The 13,631-nt window shown below is 41.5% G+C and overlaps 1 protein-coding gene across 1 annotated transcript; it reads right to left on the reverse strand.

Moving 5' to 3' along the window:
* Positions 1-12,306: 12,306 nt before the first annotated feature.
* LOC122792466 (cytoglobin-1-like) lies at positions 12,307-13,383 on the reverse strand. Its single transcript, XM_044060243.1, has 2 exons — positions 13,268-13,383; positions 12,307-12,595 (listed from the first exon to the last, which is right to left on the reverse strand). Exons 1-2 carry the CDS (start codon positions 13,360-13,362, stop codon positions 12,322-12,324), a joined length of 369 nt encoding a protein of 122 aa, XP_043916178.1. The 5' UTR covers positions 13,363-13,383; the 3' UTR covers positions 12,307-12,321.
* Between the last annotated feature and the right edge of the window lie 248 nt (positions 13,384-13,631).

A 13,631-nucleotide genomic window follows, 5' to 3' on the forward strand; every position in this document is an offset into this window, starting at 1 on the left:
GCTGTTTTGAGTTAATGTCATCCAGGAAGGGTAAATGCCAGTGTGGGAGACCGTTTCCCCATAAAGACAGTCATGATGTGTCTTTTTTGCCTTGGTGCTGCTCATGACCATATGTCTTGTTCAATTTGTCAGGCATTTGTCCCCAAAACTTTTCATAGTAGGCTTTTTTCCTTTCCTTGTACCTTGAAAACCAGTGACTTAAGCTTCTTGCTGCAGGTACTATGGATGGAACTTCCTGCCCTAAGGGTCAACTGTCTGGGAAGAAGGTGCATAAGGTAATGCTGGAATCTTCTGCTGTTCAGCCTCTACCGGGTGTTTCGCCTGAGGTTATTATGCACCCGGAGGCTCACCCAATTTTGTCAGATTCTTTTATCATATCTGGGTTGGAGGCCAGTGAGGATTTGCCAGGCAGTACATTTGAAGAGGCTTTGCAGGCTTCCATTTTGGGCTTTCTGTGGGAACCATGGTCGACTGTTTCTGAGAGATCTAATGGGGGTTCAGCAGTTTCTTTTTTGGGAAGAGGTTCCTACTGCAGTTGCGGAATGCTGTCCTGAGTCTGGGCCTTCTCATGTTTCCAGGACGGCTGTCCCATTGAAGAAGAAACAGAAAACTAACCATGTCTCTTTAGCTCCTAGGGATCCACAAAGTGAGTGGCAGGGTTATTTAATGCTTTACTGCCGTTGCAGACTCCTCAAGTGGTTTCAGTTCCTGCTCCTCCTTGGTCTGCCTCTTCCCCTAAAAGGCAGAGAGAATTCCATTCTTTTGAGTTGGATTCTGATGATGAATCCCTTGCTTTTTCTGCCCATATTCCTTCTCCTTTAGACTATGGGTCTAAGGAGGAGGATGGTCATACTCTTGATAATCCCTCTGAGGAAATTTCCTTTGGGGACATGATCTCAAGGATGAAATACTTTGTAAAGTAGGACTGTGCCCAGGTTTCAGAAATCCATAAGAGATAATATGAGTTACTGCAAATGGAATCTCCTAAATCTGTGGCAATTCCTCCTGTCTTGCCTGCTTTATTGGATGTTTTTTCCACTGCCTCTAAAGCAGCAGTTTCTCTGCCCCCTGCTCCCAGGAAGTCTGAGGTTTTACAGGCTGCCTGAAGATTGTTCCTTTTTGTTTAAATGTCCTGCTGCTGACCCCTCTGTGGTGTCTGTTGCCTCTGATAAGCCATCTCAATTGCTTCCTTCATCCAAGTTACTGCCTTCTGACAAGGACAGTAGGACCATGGATAGGCTGGGTAAGAAAGTTTATACTTCCTCTACCCTGGCTTTTAGGGTTATTAATTATCATACCCTTATTTCTAGGTATGTCTTGGCTCTTCTTTCACATGCCTGTCAGGTTCTTTCTGATTTTGCAGACTCAGAGGGTAAATCTTATGCCCTTTCCTTGCTTGGGACTTCCTCTCAGCTAGTTCATCATTCTATCAAGTTATGATGCTGCAGGTGCCTCTTCAAGGGCGGTTGCTTCAGGCCAGATATTCCTACCTCTGGCTTTAACACATGCCTGATATTAAGGCTAAGTTGCTGGATGCTCCTCTGAATAATACTCTTTTGTTTTGCAAAGCAGCTGCTGATTTATTTGTCTCTTCAGGACAAGGGGAAGGCTTTACAGGAGCTTAAGCATGTCTTTGTTTCTCCTGTGCCTAAATTTCAATGGAACTATGCTAGCCTTTGTTCGTAGGCAGTCTAGCCCTCTTTCTGAAGGTAAAAAGGATAGTAAACAGACTCCTGCTAAAGCCACTCAAGACTGCAGGGATTCTTAACACTTCCTTTCCTGACAAACCAGGTACTGTCTGACTATCCACCCATTCCCAGACACATTCCTGTCTCTTCATCTTTCTCTTCCTGTTTAGTTCCGGGTCAGTCATTCATCAAGGGAACTTCATTGTCTGGCTTTCCCATCCTCCTTTTATGGGCATTCCTCAGCCTCCTTGGGAACAGCTTCCTTTTTTCTCGCCAGAGGTTCTTTGGGACCTCTTGTCTCAGGGTACTATTTAAGAAGTGCCTGTGTCCCAAAGGGGGAAATGGTTTTATTCCAGAATGTTTCTAGTGCACAGAAAAGAAGGTACTTGGGGACCTATTCTAGACCTCTCCCATCTGAACACCTTTCTGAAGATGCCTTCATTTTGGATGTTGTCCCTTTAATCCCTTTTTCTTCTCTTGCTCCCTCAGGTCTAACTGGTGTCTCTGGACCTCAAGGATGCTTATGTCCATATTCCGATCCATCCTCTTTTCAGGAGATTTTTGTGTTTCTCTGTTGCTTCCTGGCATTTTCAATTCTATGCTTTGGCCTTTGTCTGACCCAAGGGTGTTCACCAAATGCCTCACTTCTGTAATTGCCTTTTGCAGGCTTCAAGGGATCCAAATCTTTCCTTATTTGGACGACCTGCTGATTTAGGTCTCTTCGCCAGAGGTTGTTTTGCAAAATCTTCATTTTACTATTTCTCTTCTTCAGAACCAGGGGTTTACAATACACTTCAACAAGTCTTCCCTGATTCCCTCTCAAGATCATGTCTTTCTAGTTTGCAGGTTTCAAATGATACCAATGCTGGCATCCCTGTCTCCTCCAAGGGCATTAACTCTCATTTCTTTCTTTCAAACTCTTCTTCCCTGGCCTCCATTTCAGCCAGGGAGTTTGAGAGCTCTGGGGTTCATGGCTTCTACCATTCCAATGTTTTTCCTGGCCAGGCTCCACATGAGGATGTTCCAGTGGTTTCTGAAGTCAGTGTGGCTTCAGCATGCGCATACTCTAGATTTTCCTGTTCCTCTTCTCCCGTGTCTCAAGGTTGACGACCTGTGGTGGATTCAGCAGTTCTCGGAATTCAGGATTCCCTTTTCAGCCTCTGCTTTCCTCTCAGGATCTCTTCCCAGATGCTTCAGATGTAGGAGGGGGAGCAACGTTTGGATCCCTGAAGGTTCAGGGAGTGCGGTCACCTCATCAGTGGAAGGAGAGCTCTTCTGCTGGCTCTTTAGGCCTTTCATCCTCTCTTCTCTGCAGGGCCTCTCAATGTATTCTTGGACAATACCACAGCCATGTGGTATAACAAACAGGGGGCTACAAGACCCTACCGTCTTTGCTGGCTGGCACTTCTGGTATGGCATCTGGCTATCCAATATCGTGTGACTCTTCAGGCAGTTTACATTCCATCAGATCAGATCAGATCATTGTGGCAGATAATCTGAGCAGGTCCTTCACTCAATCCCATGAATGGATGATTCACAAGGATGTGTTTCTGGACATTGTTCACCAGTGGGGTACTCCTCAAGTAGATCTTTGCCCCCACTTTGAACAACAAAGAACTTCTGTTTTGTGCCAGAGTCCCAGATCCTCTGGTCTGGAAAGTGGATGCCCTCTCCTTTTCTTGGAAAGGGATGTTTCTTTATGCATTCCCTCCTCTTCCTCTTATTCTGAGAGTCCTGTTCAAGATTCAGTGGGATGCTTCCAAAATCTTGTTGATAACTCCAATTTGGCCATGACAGCAGTGGTTCCCTCTATGTCTGCATCTTGCCAAGTGCAATCATCACAAGTTACCTCAAAGGGTGGATCTCCACACAAGTTGAGGGGTCTCATCCCTCCCCACCTGTCCACTCTTCAACTGACTCTGTGGGTGATAACTCCTCATAGACACCTTTTTTTGACGATATGCTGCAGGAGGCCAGGAAACCTACTACTAGGACATCCTACTTATCTGAATAGAAGAGGTTTTCTATTTGGTGCCTTTCTCATGACTTGCACCCACTTTCTGTTGATGCTCCTTTGGTTCTTTCTTATTGGTGTGTGAGTTGCTCAATGCTGGTTTGGCCTATTCTTCTATTAAGGCCCACTTATCAGCTCTTTCTGCTTGTCTGTCTAACTCCTCCGTTAGCTTCTAGATTTGAGGCCAAGCAGTTTCTTAAAGAAGTCCTTAATATTAGACCTCCCAAGAAGCCTGTTCCTCATCCCTGGGATCTTAATTTTGTTCTAAAAAAAAAACTGACTCAGGCTCCTTTATAGCCTGCTGGTTCAGCTTCTTGCAACATTGTTCTTGGAAGACAGTTCTTTTGTTGGCTCTTACTGTTGCCAGATGGGTGTCCTAGTTGCAAGCTCTTATGGCTTGTCCACCTTTTTGCATATTTCATGAAGCCAGGATTTTCTTGCATACTAATCCTTCATGCCCAAGGTGGTTAATGTGTCATCACTTAGTCTAGTAATTTGCCTAACTTTTCTCCCCTCTCCATAACCTAACAGTGAGAGGGCGCTACATACCTTAGATGTGCATAGACAGCTCAGATTTTACTTGGATAAAAGTAAGCTTTCAGGAAGTGGGATCAGTTTTGTTTCCTTTCATCCTAGGTCTTTAGGTTTGGCTGTTTCCAAGCAAACTATTTCCAGTTGGATTGCAAAGGCCATTTCCTTTTGTTACACTTTTCATGGCAAGTCTTCCTTCTATTAAGGCACATTCCACTACAGCTTAGCTTCTTCTGAAGCTTTTTTTTTTTCAAAGGCTTGGATGCGGATTCTATTCCTGAAGCTGCTACCTGGACCTCTGTGCATATCTTTACCAAACATTGCCAGTTGGATGTTATCTCTAGGGCTAGAGCTGGTTTTGCTGCTGCTATTCTTCATGGCTTCTTGGAGGGCTCTGATGCTTCCTCTTCACAGGAAGCATCTTGAACTTTTACACTCCCCTGTTAGTAAAGGATACTGCAGTGGTGAATGTATATATGTCCTTACCTTCACCGCTGCAGTATTCACACCCTCCCTCCATCCCCTTGGTCTTTTTCCTTTCTGGCTGTGCAAATTCTCCATGGTTTTCCTTGGACTGCTGTTCCTACTGTGGCAATCTGTTCTGCATATTGTAAGCCTGAACATCACCTTAATGCCCTACCTTACATAAGGAGTAAGCGGGTGACATCCCATTAGTAAGGAATACTACAGCAGTGAAGGCAAGGACATCTACCATTAGAAAATTTTATGCAACTGTTCAATTTTTGATAAGTTTCTAAAACTTGAATATATTCCTTAACCAAACATAAAACCCTTCCCTTATCAGTGATGCTGCATATATGGCAGTAATAGATTTTAGAAAGTCACATGTTCAACAATAGCGATGCCCACTTTGTGATTAAGAAGAAACCCCATTATTAAGAATGTATGTTTGTGAATAACAGTTTACTTTTTATTTCTTGTATAAAAGACCACAGAAAAACTTTGCTGTGCCTCAAAATATCACTAGAATATTTCTTTGTATACCAATAAACAATGTAGGATGGCTGAGATACACCTAGCCCACAAGTGGATTTTTTTAACATTCCCCATCGCTGTTTAATGACAAATTGGGCTATTTCTCGTTTTCAAGATCTGACAATATAAACAACCCCTAATGTTGCTATATAGTACATGTGGTTCTTCACAAATAACCATACAGCATGTATGGTTGTTTAAATGTCTTATCTTTTACTATCCTCTTGAATGTTTAATTTCTTCAGTGGTTGCTTCTGGAGAACGCAAATTATCATGAAATATATTTGCATCTAAACCTTAAATTCTGCTTGCTGTTATTTTAACTGCTGCATTTAATTTTTTTTTCTCCAAGTCTTTCAGTCACTGCCAACACTTCAGCATAATCTTTGAATCCCTTACATTTGGTATGGAATTATTTAGGTTACAGATTTCATGTAACTTAAGTTGGAACAACATGTTCACTACCAAATATACCAATCACTAGTCTATAACCCATAATCATGTCATATTCCCTCACCAGTATTTTATAGAAGCAAAAACATTGTTTCAGGATGCAGGTGCTAGACTTCCACTCTAACTCATGTGTATTTTACTTAATGGATTGGAACTAAAGCAGCTCTTTCTGAATGAATCTTCAAATTACAAATATTTGAACACACAGATACAAGAAAGCCCCCTGCTTAGGCACTGTTAGAATCATAAATGTGAAAGGATAACATTAGTTGTCTTTTGGGACATCTTCCAACATACCATGTCAGTGATGCTGGATAACAAGACCCTCTGGACATACTGATATTGAGCTTTCCATTTTTTCACTAGGAACCCCCTGGCATGATGATAAAAGTCAAGTTACAAACAAATATAGAAAAAGCCTTCTTGTAATACTGAAAAAGGTTACAAATTTTAATAAATTGCATCCATGTAAAGGGTCTTTCGTGTTAAAATTCTCATGTTGGTGAGGTATTCAGAAAACTACTACACAGCATTACATAAGTGTGGCAAGTGGCTATATGCAAGGAAGTGGTACGGAGATTAATTTAGTACAATAAAATTGCACAAGTGAAAGTTCATTCATGCAACTATTGAAAGAAATCAAATTAAATATTGTGCGATTTAGCACAGGGAGCTACAACACTCAGCAGTCCTGATCACCAGTATAAAGGATCTTTGATATTGGGATCCTGTCAGTATTAGCAGGGAAACATGCTCGAGTGGCTGCCTTAAGGACCAGAGTTTGGGATACTGAGCATCATTGCTCTGTGCTGCAGGTCACTTCAGATGTTAGAATAGAAATCAAGATAACTAGTCAGAATGCCAGATCCTGGCAATGCATATCTGAAGAAAAATACCCAGTTAAGGGTTTAAGCAGATAGTTATTCAGTGATGGATGCTTGTACATCATTGAAAGGATAATTAGAGGAAATTTGTCAATTGTGACACATGAACAAAGCTACTAGACCTTTTGGCATTATAGCAACAGCAGCTTGGAGGAGTTTAGGTTTGTTCTGAGGGAGGGCAATGAAAACCCAGACAGTGAGTCAAGTCCAATTTTGGTTTGGTCAGAATAGTGAAATGAGTATTGCTTAGGTGTGCACAGAATAAGAGTTAGAGCCATGTTTCATGGAAGATGGCTTCCATGTTTGGGTTAAGTATTGCAGATTTTTTGGCAGATGTGAATTATCACCTTTCTGAATAACTGCAGCATAAAGATGGTTTATGGAAACATTGAATAGCTTAACATAAATCCTTGCATCATCCCTATGCTCACTGAGAAATGGAGACAAGTCATGTCCCATTTTAGAACTTGGAAGTCCATTGAGGTAACAGCTGAACCAGGTAAGAGAGTAGTTTAAATCCTAGGGAAGAGAATTTGTAGAGTAGTCACTGGAAAGTGGCTCAAAAGCTTTTGAAAAGGTTCTCTGCATTACTGTTAGAGAAGTCAGCTGTGTCCACTTACTCTACATGGTACAAAAAGGGCTTCACAAGATGTAAAAGCATCCAACTGCCTGTGGGATCATAATAGCCCTAGACTATTTCCAAGGGAAATTAAGCTGCCAATTACTAATGCAAGGTCATGGAAGGCAAATGTTTTACTGCCCAGATACTATAGATGAAAAGGAGTTGGCCACTGAAGTGACTGAAATAGCTGTACATTTTTCAATACACTTGCCAGCTATAGAGAGCATGACTAGTGGCTTGTTAGCAGCAATTTGAGTGTTCAGTTTGGAGCAATGGTGTACTGTACAGGTGAAGATGTGACAGACAAGAGGAAACAAGGGCTTCAGCAAGATATGGCAAGTGCAGCAGTCAAGCATGAGTGTCAGAGGAATGTATCCCTTAAAATGTCATACCCCAATCCAAAAGGTAGGCGACTTGGTTTTGAATTAACAGGTGACAAACAGCTCTGAAGCAGGACAGCATTTCAGCTTTTTAAGGTTTCTCTACAGCAGGGCAATCCTTGTAGTTTGTAAAAGCTATATTTACATGCTTGGCACTAAATTAAGGTTTTCCATGCAATTCACATAATGGGATGTCCGTAAGTTGTACTGACCAAGTGACACCAATACACAATTCTCCTTACCAAATGAGAATTTGCTTTAAATCACAACCACCATTCTGAATACAAAATGGTCATGAAGGCTAATCCCTGCTAAATACCACAGGGCATGACAGGACCAGCATCAAACCTGTGCTGTTCCAAGTGGAATTGCATAGCCTAATGGTAAAGGTGTTTTGTTTACCTCTCAGCAATGGAAAGTAATTATGCCGTAGCTTCTTGATCTCCATTGCCCTTAGATCTCCCAGGTACAATTGATAATGTGGTTCACTACAACTGTGGAATGCATCAAGCCTGTAGTATGTACTTCAGTTTGTCACAGTTTGTAGCATTTACTTTTTGAACTGAAGTTTCACACTGGAACCCCTGTTGGAAGGTAGTTTGAAGTTATGACTAGTTGGCATTAGTGGGAAGTGATATGCAACACTTTGATCCCATATTCCAGTCATGAATTTGCAGTGAACTGGATCAAGTACTACCATGGTCACTTCATTAAGCCCATTAGTACAGCAGCATATTTATCAGTGCAATCACCTCAACACTAAACACCTGCTTCATAGGTTGTAAAACATGAAGCCACACTTGGTTTGAAATGGATATGCTCATGCAGAGATGGCCATTAAGAAAACTTGGAATTGCAACAGAGGCCTCATTGCATCTTTAAAAGTGGTCAACTCACTTCTGATAAGTTAGTAGCAGGCCACCTTTAGTCTAAGGGCACTGAAAAAGCACAGCACTGGACACAGTCATCTACCACTGGTGAAACACTGCTTCAGTACTAGCTGCTTACAATAAAGCAGTTTGACAGCATTGGATAAGGCAGCACTGAGGGATGCAGGCAATCCTCTCCTAGACAGCTCAGGTGTTGGTTAGTCTTCCTTTCTCCAATAGCAGTTCCCATTACTTGAACTTCACAAGACACAATAGCATCAAGTCTACCCTTAACCACTAATCCCTCTACCCCATAGGGTTTGAGCATGAAGGCTACAACTGCAGAATGCATCCAGTAGCAGCCCATCCTTTTGCACAAGGTGCCTGCATGGCTGTGGCAGCACAGTTCTATAGTGCTGCCTCTGCTCCCCAACTCATGTATTTTAGAAAGTTTATATCATCCTCTCAGCCCATCCATTGCCCCTGCTGCACATTTCCCCTAGTGAGGGAAAAGGGGCCAAAGCCAAGCAGGAACAGTAGTCTGTGCCCATACCAGCCACCCAATAAAGTGAAGGCATTTGAAGCAGGAACCCTGTCCCTGGTCACCAACAGAAAACACCAATGGCATCCCATTTCTCCTCTTGGTATGCTTGCCTGCACACCCAGTGAGGTGTCATGGACCAGTCCTACATTCTTCAGTTCAGAACATTGAGCCATACAACACAATGGCTTCACAGGAAAGTGAGGGGAAGCACAAGAAACTGATAAGCCTCAAACCCACCCACTATCTTCCCACTGCACTACAGGTTGGCAGCCTTCACAGAATGTGATTTGAGTAGGTCAATCATTCCTTCCTTTTGATCAACAGGGCATGGTTGACAAAGCCAAGTGAGGACTGCCAGGGCTTAATCTGGATACTGGCATCTTGGCCATGAAATAAGAAACTTAGCCATGTAGGTCATGTCAAACCTGTCTGATTTACCAAGATAAAAGGCAATTCTAAGAGTGAGATGCTTAGAAGTAAGAGTGCTATGTACAGTCAAGGGGGTTGGAGAAAAATCAGGAATCTTGGCAAGGATATGCAACAATGTCTGCACCCTGCCACCTAGAGGGCAGACCAACCCCCCCCCCCCCCCCACTATCCAGATTTTCACTTCCTTCTGGCCTGTTGAATAAAGTTAGTTCTCACAGACTGGTGTGGGTTGTAGTCACACTAAAGACAGATGTTTTAGATGGAATTCATAGAAAATAAAGGCAAATGCTAATGTAAAGCCTAAAAGCTATATAACCAGGCAATATTTTGAAGTATTTGCTCAGCCAACTAGTTTTGTGTGTTTAACTAAAAGTCATGACACTGAAGATTGACATTTCCTTATTTTATTATGGAATGTTTTTTGTATCAAAATACAGCACTCAACAAGTAGACTTTATTTGCTCACAAACAAAATCTGTCACTTTCTTGGTCTGTTTTGGCATCTTCACCAAATTTTTCAGCCATGAGGTCCAGCAGAATTCCAGAGTATCTAAAGCGAGAAATTTTTGTTCAGGTCAGACAATACAAGAATTAATACAAAATATTTTAACAAAAGAATGGAACAAATGTCAGTGGTCCACAGACTGTTGGCCCTAGACAAACTGTATATTTGATTTGTTGGGCAAGTTATTGTAGTTTGACATGGAGCACTTTGATGGGTTTTAGGATTAGGAAAAAAGCTCACCGAAGGTTCCACACCAGCAGAGTGGGATATCTATTGTCAGTATTTGATAGACTACTCTACTATTATTCTCTCAAAAGTATCCACTCTTGATAAAAACTAATTCCAAATTATTAGCCAAGACTCCACTATATAGGTTGTTCCCTTTGCCAAACTACTTGGGGTCACTATTGATGACACCTGAAATTGACACTCACATCCAGCAAAACATTAAGAGAACCCATATAAAACTTGGTATGCTATACAGGAACATCAATTTCTCTCCTTCCACTAGACAAATGCTTGCCACTGCGTATCTACTCCTCACTAATGTATGGCACTATTAACTAGCTTATCTGCCACATACACTTGGAAGTCTGATAGAAGAAGATTTCTAAATTTGTCAAAGCCAAATACTCCTCCCATCACTGTATTGCCCTTAATTACACTGGCTTGAACTCTCCAACCATCTAGGACTATCTTCAGATTACTACTGGCTTGAACTCTCCAACCATCTAGGACTATCTTCAGATTACTACAGCCCATAAACTAATCTTTCAACCCTCCAAGTGCCCTGCTCTATGCAACATCCTTCTCCCCTGCACCCCTCAGTGAACTTGGATTTCCTTAACAAAAATGGAATTCTCTGCATTCTTCCCACCTAGGTCCTATAATTCTCCCTCCACCTCTAAGCCACTCCAGCTTGGATTACTAGCCTCTGTAGCCATGATCTATAGGCTACTATAGATGTACATATTGTAAATATCAAATCTGTACCATGTACCCAATTTACACCTGCTCTCCCAACATGAGATGCAACTGTAAATTGTTCATTAATAATATTGTCTGTATCTAACGACAACATGTACCATAGAAACTGCACCTACTTTTTAAGCATGAAACATAATTGTAAATTATTATTTTCTATATTGTATCTGTATCTTAATTTTGCAAGATGAAGCTTTTCTCCCTGGGCCTTCACTGAAAAGAGGTAGAGCCCAGTGGACATCCCCAAGGACCCAATGATTCCAGGTCAGCATTTGGATTGTGGGAGTGTGCATCAGGAACATCAAAGCACTGGGAGAGGCAATTAACAAGGAAGTCTGTAGGAGGTAAAAATATCTAGTCCAATGGGCTGTATGACAATGAAATTTAGCATACAAATAGTGGTTCAAGTAGTACTACTGTATGGTACAAAAACATTGGCAGTAAAAGATTAGTTGAGGACCATGAACTGCCAGAGAGGATTTCTATCTGCTGTTGTGCATCCCAAGGTCAGGTATGCCTGGCAAAGGTAGGAGTGGCACTGCCTAGTGATTTGTCACCATGAGACCCCAACTCCATGTAGGAATAAATAAAGCAGAGGTATTTATCTGCCCCAGATACTCAACCCCCAGAAAGGGTGGCATGCAATGTCTTATGTTTATCCAGCAGAAATAATTGTGGACCAGTACTGAGTTGAACACCTCATCCATTAGAAAACAACTTTCTGGTATCCATCTTTAGTAACACATTTGATATGAAGTCTAGCCTCACTTTGATACCCCTCCCATTAGGGCCCTTGATTTCAGACTTCACTCAAGAAGTCAGGCATCCTTACTCTATGTAGCAGGAATGCAGGCAAGTGAAAAGCTGCTGGCTAGGTTTTATGAATGATTGCATCATGTTAGTAGACACCTCAGCCTTCTGTACCAAGAAACAATCCTGCTTATTTGTCCTACAATTGGCACATCCCATTCCTCTATCCTGTAGAAACAAAGTAGATTTAATGATCATCCTAAAACAGAGTCCTCAAGAAATATGCTTTCATAAAATACACAAGGCAGACTTCTTCCTCCCTAAAAACCCTAGTACCTAAACAGGAAAGTGAGAAGCTGAAAGCAAACAAGGAAAATTTTGCCCTTGTGTATAGGACTTCCAGAGCACAGAGTCAAGACCGGATGATAAGTTTCCATGTGGGAAATTCATTAATGGTGTGCAGTTTCCCCACACTAGTAGGGAGTGCAGCATCCTTTCTGCTGTATGCCTTGCCATTGAGCTCATTAAGAGCACTTTAATTTAGTGTTGCAGTTAGTATTAACCAAGACTATAGACAAGTTACATGGGCAATGGTGCTTGGCAAGTTCAGCTCAGTTTCCTACAGAAAGATCACTCATCTAACCCAAAATGATCAACTCCCACTTTTATTTGCTACATAACTCCGATGTAACTTGCATCAAATTCCTTCACATCCACTTTAAGTTCCACAGCATGCTTCTTGCCCAAAGGCTCGATAACAGCTTTTAAAACATCCATGTTTTCCACTTTTTGAACCATGTCATTCAGAGCAGACAAAACTTTCTTGCCATGGGCACAGACTTCTGATAGGCCTTCAAGATCTGTAACTGAGGCAGTTCCTGCAATGGACTGTAGTTCTTTGAAGTTTGTGAAGTAGCTCACAGTATGTGGGTGCTCTTTGAACATTCTAGGAAAGGGAACACATGGATACAGATAAAAGCAACACTGCATCGATGCAATTATAACAATATAATCATTCAGTTAAAACATCTACAGCAACAGGAGTTTGTGCCAATACTGGAGTATAGGGCAAAAGCCCTGACTATGGTCAAGACAAGTAAGATTTACTTAACAGCTCAAATATCTGAGGTATAGGGAAGGTGCAGAGAGCATGCACTTTTAGCACACAATAAGTCTCAAGCAGTGGCATTTACAAAGGATCAGAAGACAAGCTAATGGTGAGCTATAGGAGCAAATTACAGAGAGAAACTATGCAATGTGTTCTTACTAACTAGAAGTCCATACTCTAAGCAGAGAAAGAAATGTTTGGGGCAATGGGAATAATTAACCTTCTGTATGCTATCAAATGTAATCAATATGACAAGAAAATGATTTGTTAACATCTGCTGGGGGGGGGGGGTAACAACATACACACAGTTCCCAATTATGCCACAGTTTACCTTGCGACTCAATGAAGCCATTGTTTAAAAATATTTCATTTGTGCCTTTGTTCCCAATTTTTAGCTTTACCTAAAATTCTTAGAATGTAGCATGAATCAAGGAATTTTTTAAATACAAAGTATAAACCCCAAAACTAAAGTGCATCTCCAAATTTCCTCTCATATAAAAAAAATATTACCTGCTCAATACAATTGCTCCATTGTCCTCAGCATTTACATAAAATTTCTCCCAAACACTCATAGCCTTCTGAATATTCTCAGCAGCCAAAGCCATTATTGTATAATCAAAGTAAAATAAATCCTGCTGTATCTATAGAACATACAACCCCTAGCTGGAGTTATTTATATAATTAGCCAAAGCGCTTCTCCAATGAGCTGTCAGTACCTGCAGAAACAGGTAATTGTCATTAGTCAGGTAAAGGAAAGTTTAACCCTTTCAGCACCACACACATTTGCTATACATATGGTCTATACTACTACCTTCCCAGTCAGACTGCAGGTGGTATGGGAAAGGGGTGGGTTAGATGGCACCTCATTTCCCTG

Source organism: Protopterus annectens, chromosome 1.part2 (assembly GCF_019279795.1).
Source record: "Protopterus annectens isolate FY-2018-M chromosome 1.part2, PAN1.0, whole genome shotgun sequence".
Classification (NCBI taxonomy): Eukaryota; Metazoa; Chordata; order Ceratodontiformes; family Protopteridae; genus Protopterus; species Protopterus annectens.